We start from the raw sequence: 21,632 nt of genomic DNA, 5'->3' as shown, positions 1-21,632 counted from the left end.
CAGAAGAGGTCAGATTAATTTGTAACAGAGCCTTAGTCCAGACCTTTGTTTATTTTTTCACCTACATTATTATAACCTTTCCTTACCTCACCTCCTATCTCTATGGGCTTAAAGAATCTTGGAACTGGAAGGGACCCCAAAAAGTCATCTAGTCCAGTCCCCTACCTACATGAACTCTCATTTACATATATATAGATATAGATATAGATATAAAATATATAACTTAACATATTCACATTTGTTTGTATATGTCTACATATTGATGTGTACCTATATATAACATACACATCTATGTCTATATCTGTGTACATACATGCACATAAAAGCGTAAATTCCATTTGATAGAAAGTTTCTTTTAACAATTCTTTTCCTTTTCTTTCCCATGTTGAAATGTGTTTGATTGTTGATTGGATTAAAAAGAAAATATTCAAAAATATTCATAAATGGGGGAAAAGGAGAATGTCTATAAATTGCTCTGTATTCTTTAGAAAGAAAGCACTGAGTTATTACACCTTGTTATGTTCTTGTTGCAGTACTGTCCTGGAGGAGAGCTGTTTGATTATATAATTGCCAAAGATCGTCTCTCAGAGGAGGAAACACGTGTCTTCTTCCGTCAGATTGTGTCAGCTGTTGCTTATGTACATAGTCAAGGTTATGCTCATAGGGATCTCAAACCAGTAAGTGACTGTTTTACACTCAGTTTCAATTGAGTTTCAAAATTCATTTACCTATGATTATCAGATATTCAGAGTCAAACCATTCAGTCAAGCCATTATTGTTTCCCAGAGAAAATAAATTTATTTATTTATTTATTTAGTTTATTCCATTCCTCAGCTCCTTGTTCTGGCATTATACTGAAAAACACTGGGTATATTCAGGATTTTAATGCGTGCACATGGACAGGCAGAATTCATTTCATGCAAGATACTGTGTGTGTCCCTGAAGACACAAAAACGAATTGAAAATGAGTCCCTGCCCACAAGGAGCTCCTATTCTACTGATGGTTTATAACCTGTAAAGAGATTAGTAAATATAAGCAGAAAAAAGGGCACAATTGAGGAGATAGGGAAAGATTTAATAGAGTATGTGGCAACTAAGCCTCTACCAAAAATTCTGAGAGAAAGAGATGAAGAAGTACATTCCACAATTAGAGAATGACTTCTTTGAATGCACAGAGGGCAGAGATGAACATAGCAATAGACACATATATATGTTAAACATACCTAAGAAACCTAATGAAAGATATAAAAAAGAAGAGAATAGAACTGTAATATATGTTCAGGCTGAAACAAAGTTAAGAAGCAAAAGAAAGGCACTTGAATGGAAGGAACAGAATTTATTGAAAAGTTATGAATAACAATAATTTTTATATATAGTTTCAGTCCCTTCACCTCTTTTTTTATCCATATTTCAACAAATTCACTTGGTTCTCAACGACCCTTCCCCCCCCTCCGAGGGCCTTATCATTCCTTCACTGTACCCTTGAAACCTTGCCATAAAATCACTCAGTTAAAATCAAGGTGGGCTATGTGGATATTCAGCATTTGATAAAAACATTCTTTAGAAACATTGAGACTAATGGAGTGGGAGGTACATCTAGCCCTTCTGCTAAAATAGGAGGTCTTAACTATTTGGGGGTTATAAAACCTTTTGGAAGTCTAGTGTGGCCTATGAAATCTTTCTCAGAATAATGTTTTTAGTGCATAAAATAAAATATATACGGTAACAAAGGAAACCAATTATATTGAAATAGCATAGATCCCATGTTAAGAATTCCTATTAGGTTTGGAATCTGTGGCTCTGAGTCAGACAAATTTTAACCTTCAATGAAGGAAGCAGTGTTATCATTGACTCAAGCAGAATCATTGAATTCTAGCAGCACTCATGCTCCCTGGGTGGAGTTGAGGGTAGAAGGTACAGACCCTTAGTGGTTTGTATGAATATTGATTTCTCAATCTTTAATTCGACTTTTTCTTTTGGTAGCTAGCTTTCCTTCTTGGGACTAGGATGGCATGAGGTAGGGGCAATCCTAGAAGCCCAGTCCTTGATCAGAACTTGATTATTTTATTTAGTCCAGATTCTCAAGTTCTTTCCCTCTTTATTTACGAGTCTCATCTCCTTAATAATTAATACTAGTGAGGTCACCCTTGCCCCAGAATTAACTTCTACCAAATTTGTTAATCTTAAACATAACTAATAAAGAGAAAAATTATAATGTTAATATACTTTGATCAAAAAAACTTAGTTATTAGAAAAACTTTTTTTTTTTTCTTCAGGAAAATTTGCTGATTGATGAATACCATAAATTGAAGTTGATTGACTTCGGTCTTTGTGCAAAGCCCAAAGTATGTATGATAAATTAACTTATTTTACTTGTAAGTGCTGCTCTTTTGTTTTTCAGTATTAAAATGTTTAATGGATACTATCCCATAAAAACACTTAACTATGGCATGAGAGAAGATACAATTGAGAGGAACTATTAAAAAATTGTGCTGTTCTTTGTTTTAAGGTTGATAAACTACTTTTTTTCCTCTTGTGTTTTGATTGATTATATTAAATAAATAAATTGATATATTAAATAGTTAAAGAAAGGAGTTTAAATATAAACTATATCAGCAGGAAGGAAGAACATTTTTAATAGCTCTGATTTTAATATAATTAACTTTTTTTTAATAAAGCATTTTATTTTCCACAACATATGCATGGATAATTCTTTGACATTAACCCTTGCAAAACCTTGTGCTCCAATTTTGTCCCACTTCCTTCACCTCCTCCCCAGATGGCAAGTAGTCCAATATATGTTAAACGTGATAGAAATATATGTTAAATCCAGTATATGCATACAGTTTATACAATTATCTTGCTGAACAAGAAAAATCAAATCAAACTGGAAAATGAGAAAGAAAATAAAATGCAAGCAAACCACAACAAAAAGAGTGAAAATTCTATGTTGTGAACCACACTTAGTTCCCATAGTTCTCTCTCTGGATGTAAATGGCTCTCTTCATCACAAGATAAATGGAACTAGTCTGAATCATTTCATTATTGAAGAGAGCCATGTCCATCAGAATTGATCATCATATATAATCTTGTTGTTGCTATGTATGATCATCTCCTGGTTCTGCTCATTTCACTCAGCATCAGTTCATATAAGTCTCTTCGGGCCTCTCTGAAATCAACCTGCTGATTATTTCTTATGGAACAATAATATTCCATAACATTCATAATTAACTTTCAAAGAAATTTAATATCCTTTGATGGATTCATGATCTGTTCATAGGTTCCTTCCATAAATTTGGATCACAACTTTGCCCAGTCTTCTTGTCATATGAACTCTAATCTGTCATTTCCTGTGATCATTCCTACAAGATTCTTTCCCTCTAGGCTCCCAATTAGAGACCTTTTGCTAAATCCTTTACTGTAGCATGAACACCAAAGTACAGGCTCTTTATTTGTTTGTCATCCTTTTCTTCTGACACGAGCCCACTAGACCTTATATGTTGTCTTATGTACCATTTCTTATAGGAGTATTATGTGTAACTTATTATTGACTTTCATCCTTCATTTTTTTTCCCATTGTTCTTTGGATCACCTATAATTCTTACCAGGATAAAATTGATCTTAAAAAGATGAATTTTTGATTAGGATTATTGAAAGGACTATATAATTTCTCCAAAGAAGAATTACTTGTTCTTTTTTAGTTTAAATATGGGCTCAGCTCACTGTCCAGCTGAATATATCTAATGTAGGACATATCTAAGATAAATTACTAATGAATTAGGTTAGCTTACTGTCTTTTTGATGTAGCATAATGTGTAATTTTCATTCTTTATCTTATTGGTTTTTCCCATATGAATTGTTAGGCTGTTTTTATTTGAGTAGTTGTAGATCTCATCGAGGAGACAATATAGCATTCTAGCACTCACTTTATTAGTTATGTTTTATGACTTTTTATACTAGTAATCAAAGAATAGTTGAATATTTTCAGTGATTGCTTCTATGAAAGAATCTTGTTGATCTATGCATGGGAGATACTTTGTTGGAGGAGAACCTTCTGTCTTACTGAGTCAAATGCTTTTTTTTTTTTATAATCAGTAACAATTGGATCTTATATTCTCTCTACTTCTCATGTGGTTATGAAAATAAGATCTACCAAAAAAGTTGTCTTTACAATCCTGCTTTTTCAAAGTCTCCCCATGTTTTCATCAATGAATCCCTTCATGATCACATGGAACATTCGTGTTTTTAAAGATGAGAAATGCTTTTTAAAAATTTCTTTTTCTTTTTTTTTTTTAATTCAGTTCCAATTTTTCTCCCTCTTTTCAGTTCTTTTTCCAGCAGTTGAGGAGCAAATAATGTGATCCTTACATATGTTAAGTTATGTAAAACATTATATTAGTCATGTTACAAAAAAGGCAAAAAAAGTGGAAGTTTTAATTTGTACTTGTATTCCAACAATTTCTAAGTAGATAGCATTTTTCATTGTGAATTCTTTGGAATTATGGATCACTGTATTTATCAGAGTAGTTACTGATATTTCTTGCTAGAATGCATGAAAAAAGCAATTAAATGCTTAGTATATACCAATAATACAAATACAGAAGTGAGGTGATTCGTAAGGAGCTTATGTTTGTAATAGGTTTGAGTAGTAGCCAGAGAAGAATGAAATCAGTAATGGTGAATAGGATTATGAATCAGTTGAAAGATGAGCTTCTTCTAGAAGCATTGATATTGACCATTACTCTTCCCAGAGCATGAAGTGGGAAGGGATAGAAGGGTGGGGAAAGACAAGAAGAAAAATGGTATGCTTGATTGGTTGTAGCTGGGTAGATGTTGGGAGTGCAAACTAGTTAGTGTGGTTTTAGGATAAGAGTGAGAGGTCTCATTTGGAGGCTGTTCAACAACATCTCTTAGCAGAAAGATGGGGCATGGTCACATGGCTGTGGCCAGCTTCGTTTAGTGCCAGGGCATGGCAGTGGGAAGAGTAGGTGACAGGGAAAAAATATGATGGGTGGCTAGTGCTGGTTAGATGACCTCTTGCCAATCAGCATGATCTTGGGGCATAGTGTATATAGCAGGAGTCCTTTTCTTTTCCCCTTTAAAAGAAAGGATCTTGGAGTCCAAATACTTCATTTCATTGATGAGGAACTGAGGCCCAGAATTAAGTGACTAGTTCAAAATCAGACAGCATTAAAATCTAGGTACTGGGACTCCAAATCAGTACCTTTTTTGTTTTGCCACATGGCCTCCCTTCTCTCTCTTTTTTAAAAAATTCCTTTGGAATCTTCTTTTTGAGAACTTGAAAAAGTGAAGTCAGGATCTGAGTGTTTTTAAACTCAATGTGGCTTTTCTTTAAGCTCAAATGTGACTTTTCTTTGTTGTCAGTCAGTTGTTCTTTACTTTGTAATCTTAAAGTGCTGTTGCTACCTCTTCATGTTGTACATTGGTTACTGTAATGGGGCCCAAACTCTGGAGAAATATATTGAGGCTAGGATTCTTACAACAAGATGTTAAATCAGTGGAGTTGATATGACAATGGTTATTTACTGTAGCATGATGATTGATAGTTCTCTACTTCAGTATGATTGATTTAATCTTAGAACAAATCATGGTTCCCTAGTGATATAATGATTAGCTTATACTCAGTATGATGAATTGATTTAATTGTAATAGAGTATTTAAACTGGGGACAAACTCAGCCACAGAGAAGACTTGACCAGCCTCATGGGTCTCCTGCCTTCATCACTTCTCCACTAAGATCACTGGTCCCGAGATCCTCCAGAGAGCTAGTCTGGACACTGTATTTTAATCAACCTTGGTGTGGGGGCTCTAGAAAGCAAAGGTATGTTTTGTCACCCCAACTTGGGGGCTCTAGAAAGCAGGACATTACATTGAGATGTGCAGACTGCTGACTGGCTGATTGGCTGAAACTGTTGATACAGACTGGGAGACTGAAGGAGACAGTAAAGACTTTGGTTGGGCATCTGGGCTGTAGCCATTTTTAAGTAACACTTCTAGGCAATTTTCATGACCTTCAAATACTGCTGAGTATACAGGACTCACTTTGTCCAGACCAGTGTCACAAATTCTGTCAGTAATTGGTATTAGCAAGTCCAAGATTCTTACATGGCCCATTTGTGTGGCTGCATGAATAGGTAACTGCCATTTCTCCTCTTCACAGTAAAGATTGGGATCAATCATTATATCACTAGGGAACCATTAATTGTTCTAAGATTAAATAAATCAAGTAGAGAACTATCAATCACCCTGCTAAACTAGATAACCATTGTCTCATCATTGTCATATAACCTAAAATATAACACCTTGTTATAAGAATCCTTGCTTCAAGTATATTTTTCCAGAGTTTCGGCCCATTACAGGTTACAGAGCTGTTTGAGTCCAAATAGTATAACCATACTGTCATTGATTATGAAGATTAGTTGCTGTAGAAACACTGGCTAATTTAGATCATTTCAGTAATGGTTTTGTCCTCCTGACTCCAGGATTGATGTTCTATCCACCATACTATCTAGCTGCCCTATTACTGATTTTGTTTATAAATACTCTTGGGGCAATATTGTTTAGGAAGAATACATTGTATAAGCTTTTGGTAGGATTGTTTCCCCCTCTATGAGATCTTATTTTGTAAGGCAATAGTGATTGTATTCTTCCGCTATTTTCTATCATGCTTTGCAAATCATCTTATATTTTAAACAGTGAAATCTTTATTTGGTAAAGAGATGGTGGCTGAGGTGGTTTCTGGGTACTTTTAGTCATTTGATCCTGGTGCTTGTTTCCAGTTAGTAAAGAGTCCAAATAATGGGTACAATCATGATCTTTAGTTTCACCTAGTTAACAATTTCCCAGAGGCTACAGGTAATTTAAATTGGTAAATTTAGAACTACTGTTTTCTCACTTTTACCTTTCTAATTTGATGATAGCAGTTTTGACCTTTGATAACTCATCAGTTGGCCTGATTGTATAAAAACAGCTAAAAATGACCCATTTCCCAGTAACTAACCAGTTTCCTATCAGTAGTTAGTTCTTTTCCCTTTTTCAAGATGTTTTATGTTCATCTTGGTCAATGCCAAATTCCATCTTAAAGAAATGATTTACAATATTTAGGCAAGCAATTTCTGAGTAATGTGCAGGACTTTTTTATTCTCTTTACTTTTTTTTTAGTTCTCAAATTTTTTTCTAAGTTCTTTTTACAGTTTCCTATGTTGTGTCTATTAAATACCAAGCTTTATGTTGATTGGTCTCACAGGTTCATATATCTTGAGATAGAAAAGACATTAGAGACCATCTAATTCTATCTTCTCATTTTACAGAGGAGGAAACTGAGGAACAGAGAGAGTAACATAGGTAAAAAGCATCTGATGCAAAATTTGAACCTATGATCTTTAATTCTGAATCCAGTGCTTTCTCCCTGATGTTCTCAGGTTCATTGGTAGAATTTTACCATTTTATATTTTACAATAGACATTGACCTATAATGATCTTTTTGCTTATATTAATCACAATTACTTTAAGATTAGAAGACCCAAGATCTCATAAACTAATGTTTCTTGTTGCCTTTGGATATATAATGAAACCAGCTCCCTTATTTTCATTTTCAAAAAGAACCCAACCTGTGAGTTCTTTAAATTTTTAGCTGTAACTTCATTGTTTTATTTGGATGAATGAAGCATTTATTAAGTTCTTAAATAAATAAGGAAAGTACTAGGTTAAGCATTAGAGATACAAAGAGAAAAGCAAAACTGTTCCTTTCTCAAGAAGCTCATATCCTAATGTGGGCCATAACACAAATGGAGGGTTTTAACTATAAGTCAGATGGAAAGGTACCATGGTCCTTAAGGGAAAGCAGCAAAACGGATGACAATGACTCTATTTTTATGTTACTTTCACTGTTACAATCATAGTGTTTGTTATTTAACTACTTATCAGTTCAAGGACTTCAGAAGAACTTTCTTTCCTGGATCTTTAGTAGCCATGGCTGTAGCTCCAGAGGAACAATGGCCAGACTGTGATGACAGGGTCTTCTTCCTAGTATGGTGACTGTAGGCCATAGATTGGAAGATTTGTCATCCCTAAGAGTCTTGGGTTCAGAATCTTGGGCTAACTCCATGAAGGTCAAAGGGGAGATGGTGGTGGCTGAACTTGTCCAGCACAGGCAGACTCCTCTCTCTCCCCACGATGCTCCCCAGCTTCAATGAAGCTGATTTGTCCACCCATGACCCCAGAAAGTTACTTTAATTCTGTGCCTCTCCCTTTATATGCTAGGAAAAAGAACCACAATAACTCTTGAGTGTGATTCCTCTTAGACTAAAAGGAATCTGTCCAGTTAGGATGCACTTGTCATGAAGTCAAAAGTCTGATTTTCTTTCCCCTTCATGCCCCCTAGTTTGTTGTATGTTCTAATATCTGCAGTATGTTGAATCCTTTATTTTCAATATTCTGTCTTTTCTGCAGGGTAACAAGGATTACCATCTACAGACATGTTGTGGGAGTCCAGCTTATGCGGCCCCTGAACTAATCCAAGGCAAATCCTATATTGGATCAGAGGTAGTATTTATGTACTCTTGTAGTTGTTTTTGTTTTAAAGGTTAACATACTATTCTGGTTTGGGTTTGTGGCAGGTTGCCCTCCATGAGCCACTTAGCTAAGAGCACAGAGAAAGACTGTTCTATGGCCATAGTGTTACCATCTATTTTATAAATGGCTACCATTAAGCATTTACAAAGGAAGATTGGCCAAGAGTATGTAAACAGATCATTACCACCACAGTGGGGAAAGTTCAAAATGTGTATTGTAATGACACTGAGTCCTTCCTTCCTGTGTATGAAAAAAAACAGCTTCATTATTATGTTTTTTTTTTTTTAAACATGGAAGGAAGATGTGGAGGGAAAATTTTGAAAGTTCAGTAGCACATATGATATAGTAGATATTTTACAAATTGACCTATTAGAGGGAAGAGCTAGTAATAATGTAAGCTCTTCCAGTAAATTGTAAAGGCCAAGGGCTAGTTTGGTTTTTCTTTAGAGTGTAAAAGCATATTGACTTGTATATAGTAGGCACTTTATAAATGGATGTTGAGTTGTCATTCATACATCTGTTAAGTCATCATTTTCTTTTTCACCAGTTTATTTGGATATTATCTTTTATATCTAAATCATATGTCCTTTTGGAGTTTGCCTTAGTATGAGATGTGAGATATTGGTCTAAAACTAATTTTTTCAGTCTAGTGGCTGAGTTTCCCAACAGTTTTTATCAGTGATTGAATCCTTATACCAATAATAGTGGTCTTTGTGTTTATCCAATACTAGGCTACTAGGTTCACTTTTATGTTTACTTTTTTTTTTTTTTTTTTGTATTTGTAGTGATACTTAGAGCTATTCTTTTTTTTTTTTTTTTTTGGCTGAGGTAATTGGAGTTAATTGCCTAGGGTCAAAAAGCTAAAAAGTATTAAGTGCCTGAAGCCAGATTTGAACTCAGGTCCTTCTGACTTCAGGGCTGGTGCTCTATCCACTGCACCATCTAGCTGCTTCTTAGAGCTATTCTTTAAAAAAAAAAAAAAATTAACCATTTTTACACCATATGAATTTAAAGGCCAATAAAGTTAATAAAGACCAATAAATTGTTCTTTAAATAAATTGTCATTTGAAAATGAATGAATCATTTTTCCCTGTGACATTTTTGTCCAAACATTCTTCCTTGGATATCACTTTCTTCTCTCTCCTTGCCTCCTTCCCTCCTTTCCTCCCCTCCTCCCCCCACCCTCCCCCTACTGATTAGCTTGCTTGCTTGTATTTATATCCTTAATGGCTGATAAACAGCAAATGTTTAATAAATATTTTTTCACTTATTCTTTTGCTATCACGCAGTATTTTCCAAATTTGACATTGTTTAAAAATCTGACCCTTAAGACCTGAGTTTTCTTATTTGAAAAATGATTCAAACTAAGTCTTATAATTCCCTTCCAGTTCTAAGTCCATACTGCCTGTTTGCTGCTTTTGCCGGAAAAAAAAAAAAAAATCTTACTTGCTTGTAGGTTTATATTATGATTTTATAGACGACTGTTAATGATTTCTTATAGTATCTCCTTAGGTTTTAATTTGAAATTAATCACTAGGATTGAAATTACAATTACTAGGATCATCTCAGATTAACAGTATCTATTTAATCCCTGTTTGGCTTTTTAACATGTTTTTGATAGGGTAGAGACCTTATGTCATCTTAAGCCTATATAAGATATAAGAATTGGCTTGAACTTCATAACCCCAACTCCTTTATTCTTTGCATTATCCAAACAGTGAAGAGAAAATTACTTTATAGTACATAAGAAGATTTATTGTTAGTCTAAAATTTGTCTTTAATTTAATGTGGGTGTTTTTTTCCCTTAGGCAGATGTTTGGAGTATGGGAATTCTCTTATATGCACTACTATGTGGATTTCTACCATTTGATGATGATAATGTAATGGCTTTATACAAGAAGATCACTGTAAGTACTATGTGGTGAAATTTAAATGAATATTTTGCATTTTAGGTAGTTGTTTAATATTGAGCACAAGTGGAAAGTAGTTTATCTTATAGATTGTGCACACTTTGAGAGATCTGTGATCACATCCATGTGAGTACTCTCTAATGGAACATATGTAATTCATCTGTGCCTTCTCATCTTCTGTGACTCTTGTTCAAGTTCTTTAATAAATCTTCAGTAGACATTCCCCCAGCACGCTAGAGTCTTTCCTCAAACTCTCTTGTTGCTGTACTAATGGATTATACACATTTTACATTCCCTTTCCCTCCCTTTCCATTCTTTTTTAGTCATGTCACTTTAATAATAGCCTTATGCCACTTGTCCTTTGCCTCTCTATTTCTCTTTTTTCACTAGTTAAAAAATATTGATTGATATTTTTTATTTTTATATAACCTAGATTTCCTTCATTTCCCTCTTCTCTCTTTCAGAATACTATTCTTTAGAACAAAGGATTTTATAAAATAATAGCTTTTAATTTTTAAAATTTTAAAAATACATACAAAGAAAGAAAATTTTCAACATTCATCCTTGCAAAACCTTGTATTTGGGGCAGCTAGGTGGTGCAGTGGATAGAGCACCAGCCCTGAATTCAGGAAGACCTGAATTCAAATTTGGTCTCAGACACTTAATACTTCCTAACTGTAATCCTGGGCAAGTCACTTAACCCCAAATGCCTTAGCAAACAACAACAACAACAACAAAACCTTGTATTCCAAATTTTTCTTTCTCTCTTCTTCCACTACCCCCTAAACAGCAAATAATCCAATATAAATTAAACATGTGCAATTCTATACATGCTTCCACATTTATCATGTGCATAAGAAAAATCAGATCAAAAAGAAGAAAAAATGAGAAAAAAAACCCAAGCAAACAACAACAAAAAAAGGCGAAAATCATATGTTGTGATCCACATTCAGCCCCATAGTCCTCTCTGGATCATTGCTTGTTATTATTGTGTACAATGTTCTTTTGATTTTATTTACTTCACTTAGCATCAGTTCATGTAAGTCTCTCCAGGCCTTTCTGAATGAAATCAAAGGATTTTTTTTTTTTTTTAAGTAAGAGAAAAAAAGAGGGAAATTCAACAGTTAATCAGTCTGTTGAAAAAAATCTGATGGTATATGCAGCATTTCATACCTATAGGCCTTCCCTTTCCCCACCTCTGCAAAGGAGTTGGGAGAAGTGTCTTTTATATCTTCTTTGGGGCTATGCTTATTTGTTGTAATTTTGTAATATTTGTTTTCTATTGCTTTGTGACTTAAATTGTAGCCATTGTGGTTATTGTTTTCCTTGCTTTACTTCATTTTGCATTAGTTCATTCAAGTATTTCCAGGCTTCTCTTTATTTTTCATGTTATTGGGCTCTGAGATACCACTACACACCTGTCAGATTGGCTAGAATGTCAGGGAAAGATAATGCGGAATGTTGGAGGGGATGTGGGAAAACAGGGACACAGTTTAAATAATAACCCAGTTATTCCTTCCAAAAATTATCACAGTTTATTTAATTGATAAGCATCTACTTTTTTTGCAGTTCTCTTCATAACCACAAAAGTGGTATATATATTTTGATGTATACTCTCCATTTGTTTGTTTGTTTGTTTGCATGAATTAGTTCCTTTATTTTATTTTATTTTACCTTTATTTATTTTTGCTGAGGCAATTGGGGTTAAGTGATTTGCCAAGCTTCACACAGCTAGGCCAGATTTGAACTCATGTTCTCTTGATTTCAGAGATGGTGCTCTATCCTTTGTGCCATTTAGCTGTCTCTTTTCCCACTGTTTTTTTTTTTTTTTTTTTTTTTAATAGGTTTTTATTTACAAGAGATATGCATTGGTAATTTTTCAGCATTGACAATTTCAAAACCTTTTGTTCCAATTTTTCCCCTCCTTCCCCTTCCTCCCTCCCCCAGATGGCAGGTTGACCAATACATGTTAAATATGTTAAAGTATGTTAAATACAATATGTGTATACATATTTATACAGTTAATTTGCTGTATAAAAAGAATCAGGTTTTGAAATAATATACAATTAACCTGTGAAGGAAATCAAAAGTGCAGATGGACAAAAATAGAGGGATTGGGAATTCTATGTAGTGAGTGGTTCATAGTCATCTCCCAGAGTTCTTTCACTGAGTGTAGCTGGTTCTATTCATTACTGCTCTATTGGAAGTGATTTGGTTTTATCTGATTGTTGAAGAGGGCCACATCCATCAGAATTGATCCTCATATAGTATTGTTGTTGAAGTATTTAATGATCTGCTGGTCCTGCACATTTCACTCAGCGTCAGTTCGTGTAAGTCTCTCCAGGCCTTTCTGAAATCCTCCTGCTGATCATTTCTTACAGAACAATAATATTCCATAATATTCATATACCACAATTTATTCAGCCATTCTCCAATTGATGGGCATCTACTCAGTTTCCGGTTTCTGGTCACTACAAAGAGGGCTGCCACAAACATTTTGGCACATACATATATATCCCTTTCCCGTCTTTAAAATCTTTTTGGGCCCAGTAGAAACACTGCTGGATCAAAGGGTTTGCACAGTTTGATAACTTTTTGAGCATAGTTCCACATTGCTCTCCAGAATGGCTGGATGTATTCACAATTCCACCAACAATGTATCAGTGTCCTTGTTTTCCCACATCCCCTCCAACATTCCGTATTATCTTTCCCTGACATTTTAGCCAATCTGACAGGTGTGTAGTGGTATCTCAGAGTTGTTTTAATTTGCATTTCTCTGATTAATAATGACTTGGAGCATCTTTTCATATGGCTAGAAATAGTTTCAGTTTCTTCATCTGAGAATTGTCTGTTCATAGTCTTTGAGTATTTATCAATTGGAGAATGGCTTGATTTCTTATAAATTAGTCAATTCTCTACATACTGTGTTTCCCCGATAATAAGACACTGTCTTATTATTAAATTTTTTTGGACAGAAAAAACACCAGAAGGCTTATTTTCAGGGGAGGGCTTATTTTAATGAACATTGACAGCAATTTTAATAAACAGGTAAATGTGAACAAAAAAAGTACCTTTATTCAATAATGATTATGTCATCTTCTTCAACAACATCGTCATAAGTGTCCATACCCTGAATTCTGTCCTGGATGTCTTGCGCCTCTATTTCCTTCAGAAGAAGTGGACCCAATCTGTCATGTCCAGCAATATAGCTCTCTTTAAATGAACATGTCTTGTCCAGGTAACCTGCTCGTAGTGCCTTGGCGGCACAGCTGTCAGTAATTTTATCCCATGACTTCTTCACCCAAGTCACGACTTCTTGCAGACAGGGCTTCACTAAGTTTCCACGCTGATTTCTTTCCATTCTATTTTCAGTGTAGTCATTGACTTCCATGCGCAAATGGTCCTTGAATGGCTTGTTTATTGCATATCAAGGGTGTGGAGATAGGCAGTCATTCCTGCAGGAATCATTACTTGATCTATTCTTCTCTCTGCAAGGAAGTTCTTCATTTCTTTAGCGCGGTGAGTGCTGGCTGAATCCCAGATTATCAGACCTCTTTGGTTACCTCGCATAACAAGTGGCAGCATTAAATCAACCCACTTGTGTACACCAGGCTTTTTTGGTTCCAAGAATGTAAATGCCTGATACACGTTCAATCTTATTTTTCTTGCCCTTGCTGATGATTAGAGGTGTGGCTTTCTTTCCATCCAAACGAATTGCCAAAACATAGGTGACCTGTGCAGATAGAATAATAAAATTATGACCATCAGTCCTTCTTTTCACTCCATCATGCCCCTCAATGTTTTAACCCCATCATGCTCCCTGAGTGCTCCTTCTATCTTCCATGATGCCCCCTGAGTTATTTTTTTATCTTCCATCATGCCTCCTGAGTTCTTCTTTTATCCTCCATGATGCCCCCTGAGTTCTTCTTTTATCCTCCATCATGCCCCTTTTATCCTCCATCATGCCCCTTCACTCCCGCTTACATACCGAGTTTTTATGTTGTCCTGCCTCAGTTCTCCTCCGCGGCACTGCTCTCAATGGCGCCAGCAAGCAAATCACTGGGGAAGAACAGGATGACGCGCTCACTGCTGCAGCTCTGATTGGATGCAGCTTGGAGTGCGGCATGTGTTTCACCGGTGGGGGGGGGGGTAGAGGGAGGAGGGGACGGTGCATACAGAGGGTACCGTAATGTAGCGTGTAGCACAGGGGATCACCTTCACTACAGTAGCAATCTCAACAGGGCTTATTTTCGGGGGAGCGCTTATTTTAGAGGAATCTTACACAGTAAGGGGAGGGCTTATTTTTGGGATAGGTCTTATTATCGGGGAAACACGGTATTTTGGAAATGAGGCCTTTATCAGAACCTTTGACTGTAAAAATGTTTTCCCAGTTTATTGCTTCTCGTCTAATCTTGTCTGCATTAGTTTTGTTTGTACAAAAAGCTTTTCAATTTGATATAATCAAAATTTTCTATTTTGTGATCAATAATGATCTGTAGGTCTTCTTTGGTCACAAATTCTTTCCTCCTCCACAGGAGAGGTAAACTATCCTATGTTCCTCTAATTTATTTATAATCTCATTCTTTATGCCTAGATCATGAACCCATTTTGAACTTATCTTGATGTATGGTGTTAAGTGTGGGTCAATGCGTATTTTCAGCAATACTAATTTCCAATTTTCCCAGTAGTTTTTGCCAAATGGTGAATTCATATCCCAAAAGCTGGGGTCTTTGGGTTTGTCAAATGTGATGACCGCGTATTTAAAATCAATCGTAGTCAGGAATTCAGGTTAAGAGAAAAATCTTCAATCTTTATTGAAGTGAAGAGGTGAAAAAGGATTGTGATAGCAATATGGGCAGCTGTGACAGGAAGCCAGCTAGCAGAGGGGGATTGGAAGTGAAGGATGGTTGCAATAGCAATGCGAGACGCCAGCCAGCAGTCTCTCCTTCCGCTCCCCTTTCCACTCCCTTGCCTCCACCCACTAAAAATGTAATTTTTTTTTTTGTATTTAACTTATGCTTTAATATGTTTAACATGTATTGATCAACCTGCCATCTGGAGAAGGGGGAGGGAGGGAAAAATTGGAACAAAGGGTTTTGCAATTGTCAATGCTGAAAAATTACCCATGTATATATCTTGTAAATAAAACGTTATAATAAAAAAAAGAAAAACAAAAAACAAAAATCCAACCCAAGAACACATACAAAAAAACCAAAATACCCTCAAAACTATAAAATATTCAAACTATCAGAAAACCAAATAGAGATCTTAAGCAACCTAATTTTAGAAAAGCAAATCTGTAAGGGAACTCTCCAGGGTAAAGAGGGAAGGGAGAGAATAATTACGAATTCTGATGGATTCACAGGAGAATTCTATTAAACTTTTTTTTACAAACAATTGATAAGTTCAAGATTTATTGATATTACACAAATCAATTGTGAAATCTCTATTCAACCAAAAACTTTCAAAGAATAGTTATCACCATTATTTCAGAAATTATTCTCAAAAATTGATAAAGCACCCTATCAGAATCTTTTATGAGAAAAAAATACAAAAATGTAATTTCCTATACAACACATCAGGACTTGCACAAAGAGTGGGGAGGAGGGGGCATTCTTTCTCCAAGCATATATATTAATAGAGTATGGTCCAATTACTATTTAGCCTCACGTGCTTGGGACCTCTGTGCATCAACTCAAACTTCAGCCCATTACAGTCAAACACTAGATTATTAAAGTTATATAACTCCTTTATATTATAAGTACCTTGAGGGCAGGGATAGTATTTTTTTTTTTTTAATTAAAGCTTCTTATTTTTCAAAACATGTGTGTGGACAATTCTTCCAACATTACCCTTGCAAAATCTTGTGTTCCAATTTTTCCTCCTTCCCCTATACCCTCCCCTATATGGTAAGTAGTCTAATACATATTAAACAGGGTAGACATATATGTTAAATCTAATGTATGCATACATATTTATACAATTATTTTGCTGCAGAAGAAAAATCAAATCAAACCAGTAAAAAAAAAAAATAAATAAAATGTAGGCAAACAACAACAAAAAGGTTGAAAATGCTATGTTGTGAACCACACTCAGTTCCAACAGTCCTCTCTTTGGGTGCAGATGACTTCCTTCACTGAACAATCGGCATTCTCTCATTGTTGAAGAGAGCCACGTCCATCAGAATTGATCATCATATAGTCTTCTTGTTGTCGTGTATAATGATCTCCTGGTTCTGCTCATTTCATTTAGCATCAGTTCATGTAAGTCTTTCCAAGCCTCTCTGAAATCATCCTGCTGTTCATTTTTTACAGAACAATAATATTGTTCATATTCATATGCCACATTTTATTCATATACCATAATTTATTCAGCCATTCTCCAATTGATGCGCATCCATTCAGTTTCCAATTTCTTGCCACTACAAAAAGGGCTGCTACAAATATTTTTGCACATGTGGGTCTCTTTTGCACGGATGGTATTTTGTCTCTTTTTGTTTCCCTAGCCTTTAGCACAATACTTGACACCTAGTGCTTAATAAGTGTTTATTTATTAATTGTTTGAATTTTCAATTCTTTTATTATTAGTGTTTGGAGATTTTTTTTTCCAAATAGTTGTTGATAGTTTGTCTTTTTTATTTGTAAGTTTTATATTTGTATCTTTTCACTGTTTATTTTATTGGGAATTGAACCCCCTCTTTCCTCTCCTCCCCCCATATGTATGTATGTATGTATATATTTATTTTTTTGCTTTTTGTTGAGGCAATTGGGGTTAAGTGACTTGCCCAGGGTCACACAGCTAGGAAGTGTTAAGTGTCTGAGGCCAGATTTGAACTCAGGTTCTTCTGACTTCAGGGCTGGTTCTCTATCCACTGTGCCATCTACCTGCTCTTCCTATATATAGTTTTAACAATTTATATATATGTTATTGATTATTAAAAACATATCAGAGAAATTTATTTAAAGTTTTTTTCCAAGTCATTTGTTTCCTTTCTAATTCTGTCTGAATTGCTTATATTGGTACAAAAAAAATTTTTCAAATTAATGTCATCTTAATTACCCATCATATCTACTTGGCACAAAAGAGATTAGATTTTTTATTGGTTTGAGAACTCATTCTATTCATAGTTGTTCAGGATTCCTTGTTTCCTTCTATATTTATGGTAGAATCTTTTATATATGTAGGTCATGTTTCTATGTAGAGCTTATTGTTGTATGTGAGAGCTGTTCACCAAGTTCTGATTTCTTTCAGACTGTTTTCCAATTTTCCTAGCAGTTTTTGTTGAATAATGAATTTTTAACGCAGTATTTATTTTTGTAACTACTCCTTTTGATGACTTGGTGGCTTCAGATATTTTATACATGCTTTGAATGAAATTTCTTTTTTATTTTTTTCTTCCTTTTGTGTTTTGTTCAGGTTGATGACTTTGTGTACCTTTTTGATCTGCTATTTTACTGAAGTTATTAATTCTTTGATGAAATTTTTAGTTGTGTCTCTAGGATTCTTTCTTATTACCTGATAATTTTATTTCATTTTTACCAATACTTTCTCTGTTATTTCTTTTCTTTCTTTTTGTAGCTAGCATTTTTAGAATTATGTCAATAATGGGGACAATGAGTATATTTCTTTGACTCTTGATTTCATTAGAAAGCGTCTCTAGTGTTTTTATCTCTCTTTTTCTTTTATTACCTTAAAAATGGACTACTTCTGTGTTGTTGTTTTAGTGAGGCAATTGGAGCTAAATAATTTGCCCAGGGTCACACAGCTACTAAGTGTCTGAGGCTGGATTTAAACTCCTGATTCTAGAGTTGGTGTTCTATCCACTGTGCCATCTGGCTGTCCCCTTTTAGTTATTTTTTAATATGAAACTGCCAACCATTGTATCTTGTCAAAAGGCTTTTCTGCATCTATTAATTTTTATTGGTTGGGGATCAATATTGTATATAATGTACATTCATGATTACAAGTCAAACTTGCTTATAGTGCCTACTCTTTTAAGATATACCCTACTCTTTTAAGATATACCTTCTTTGAATTTGTGACCAAAAATGAACTAGAGACCATTACTGATCACACAATAGAAAATTTTGATTATATCAAATTAAAAAGCCTTTGTACAAACAAAACTAATACAAACAAGATTAGAAGGGAAGCAACAAACTGGGAAAATATCTTCACAGTTAAAGGTTCTGATAAAGGCCTCATTTCCAAAATATATAGAGAACTGACTCTAATTTATAAGAAATCAAGCCATTCTCCAATTGATAAATGGTCAAAGGATATGAACAGACAATTTTCAGAGGATGAAATTGAAACTATTACCACTCATATGAAAGAGTGTTCCAAATCACTATATCAGAGAAATGGAAATTAAGACAACTCAGATCCAGCAGAAAAGACTCTTCAACCCAGAAATTAGGGTGAGTGCAACAAAGAAATTTTGTTAGAAGAGTTAAAGTAGAATTTCACTAAGATGGGACAGATATTTAGAAAACAGCCTGTTTCTGTTCAAGGAAAATGTTTAGAGAACATTGTCAAAATTATGGAAAGCCAAGGTTTAATTATAAGTTTACAGCAAATCACTGAACTTTTACAAACTGTAAAGGACATATGTCCTTGTTTCTCTCTTGAAAAGGAATTAGATCTAAATGAATGGAAATTGGTTGGAGAGGATCTTTGTCAATTCTATAATAAAAATGGGCCTAACTCAATAATTAATACATATAATGTAATACAATTGGCTATAAGAAGTTATTTAAGTGATAGAATGATGAAAAGGAAAGTACAGGAGGAAGAAGTACCAACTTTACTAGGTGAAAAGGAGGACGAATCAGATGAGAATGGAGTTAATTATAATTCTGAGTGTGATAGATACTTCACAGCAGGAGGAATTAGATGATTCCACATCTCATGACCCTCCCCCCTCAATTAACCCTTCATGGGTGGAACAAGGGGGAGGGAGAGAGACAGAAACACAGTCAGCTTCTCCTGTAAAGCAGAATTTAATAAGATTAGAAAAAGCATTAATTAAAGCAAAAAATGAAGGAGAAGAGATATCTGATTTTATAAATGCATATCCTGTGATTGAAGAGCTCAACTCCTCAGGTCAAAAAGGGAGAAGATACACTCCTTTTAATTTGGGAAAAATTAAAGATTTGAAAAAGGGTTGCACTCTTTATACACCTGTCAGATTGGCTAAGATGACAGGAAAAAATAATGATGAATGTTGGAGGGGATGCCGGAAAATTGGGACACTGATGCATTGTTGGAGTTGTGAACGAATCCAATCATTTTGGAGAGCAATCTGGAATTATGCCCAAAAAAGTTATCAAACTATGCATACCCTTTGATCCAGCAGTATTACTTCTGGGCTTATATCCCAAAGAAATACTAAAGAAGGGAAAGGGACCTGTATGTGCCAAAATGTTTGTGGCAGCCCTGTTTGTAGTGGCTAGAAACTGGAAATTGAATTGATGTCCATCAATTGGAAAATGGCTGGGTAAATTGTGGTATATGAACGTTATGGAATATTATTGTTCTGTAAGAAATGACCAGCAGGATGAATACAGAGAGGCTTGGAGAGACTTACATGAACTGAAGATATACCTTCTTTGGTGATATTTTATTCAATATTTTTGATATTTATTAAAGGTTAATTGCTCTATTGTTTTATTTCTGTGCTTTATCTCTTCCTATTTTAGGAATTAGGACCAGAAATGTCTCAGAGAAGCAATTTGTTAGCTTTGTATTTTGGCTATGACATTCTTCAGTGATTTTACTTTGGAGTGTTTTTCAAGAAGTCATTGGTTGATTCTGTTTTTATTTTAGTCTCTGATTCTAAATCTGATCAGTTTTCTTTTGTTAGTTTTTTGATGTCTTAAGTTTTTTGTTTGATTATTTCTTTATAAGAGTCAGGTAATTCTCAAATTCTTTTTCCTTAACAAATTTTTTATGGTAAGTAGTTTTTAGTGAGTCTTTCGTATAAGAAATTTTTTTTCAGTCTTTTATGTTCTGATATTTATTGTGAAATTATTCCTCTCAATTGACTCTTCAGAGAATCCACTTGTATGAGATTTTCCTATCTTTTGTTCTACACGATTTATTCTTTCAGTTTTTCATCTGAAATTCTCATTTGCCATTTTATATTTTGTATCTTGATTTTTATCATCAAGCAACTCTTCCCCTCTATCCTTTCTTCTCCCCTCGAAACTCTTATAGTTCATGTCAGTTTAATTTTTTCTGGATTGGTCTCTTAGATTTCTTGACCCATTTTTCATTTGTTTGGTGTTTTATTCTGTTTATTTAAATTTTCAGCTTTAGTTTTCAGATTGGGATTTTGTGCTTGGGTCATTCTGCTGAATGCTTTTGAAATAAGCTTACTTAATAATCTTGCCGAACTTTCTGAAAATTCACCATTATCTCTATTGCTTCTTGTCAAATGATATTGTTTATAATCTATCTTTAAAAGAAATTAAAATAATTTTATATTCTAATTGGGTGTTTTCCTTTGTTTTAAGATTTTTATGCTTAACCATGGGGTCCAAGTGTTTGATAGTTAAGCTATTTTCTAAGCTCTTTTACCTTCTTTATTATATAAAGCATAGGACAAATCTTCATCTAAGAGGGTGAGAAAAAAGTGTTTTGAAACACTTGAGAATTTAGAGATTGCAAGTAATCTTTTTGGGGAGTATCACTTAGGGAGGTAAAAGAGGATTGTCTTGTTTCACTGAGGGTTTTTTTGAAGTTTAAAAAAACCCAAATACACATTTGTGGTAGATGTAGTCAGTTTATTTCAGCATGTGTAAAAGTACAGAAGAAGAGGATAGTAGGACTAATCCTGGGACAGGTTTTTTAAAAATCATAAGGAGCAATAAGATAGAATTGGTGAGGGGCAGTAAAAGATTTGAAAGTTGAAGAAAATATGAAGTTGAATTAACTATTGAGTAGATATTGGCTAAGGCTGAAATGAAAGTGAATTAGAAGCAGAAGTTACTGAGAAGTTGAAAGATTTTTCATGAAGATGAAGAATAAGAGAGGTAAGACATAGGTAAAGATGGAATGATAGGTTATGATAAGATATGATAGGAAAATGATCAAGTCAAAGTGATGAACATTTTAAAAATGACT

The 21,632-nt window shown here is 34.5% G+C and overlaps 1 protein-coding gene across 1 annotated transcript in view; it reads left to right on the top strand.

The window, feature by feature from the left end:
* The window catches only part of MELK (maternal embryonic leucine zipper kinase), a 79,399-nt gene that overhangs the window by 12,215 nt on the left and 45,552 nt on the right, over positions 1-21,632 (top strand). The window contains exons 5-8 of the mRNA XM_051996225.1: positions 534-677; positions 2,277-2,345; positions 8,473-8,565; positions 10,404-10,502. Of these exons, the coding sequence (XP_051852185.1) occupies positions 534-677; positions 2,277-2,345; positions 8,473-8,565; positions 10,404-10,502 (405 nt within the window). The remainder of the gene's footprint in view (positions 1-533; positions 678-2,276; positions 2,346-8,472; positions 8,566-10,403; positions 10,503-21,632) is intronic.

The sequence above is a fragment of the Antechinus flavipes genome, chromosome 1 (assembly GCF_016432865.1).
Source record: "Antechinus flavipes isolate AdamAnt ecotype Samford, QLD, Australia chromosome 1, AdamAnt_v2, whole genome shotgun sequence".
In the NCBI taxonomy this organism is placed as follows: domain Eukaryota; kingdom Metazoa; phylum Chordata; class Mammalia; order Dasyuromorphia; family Dasyuridae; genus Antechinus; species Antechinus flavipes.
This window is presented reverse-complemented; position numbering and strand designations above follow the sequence as displayed.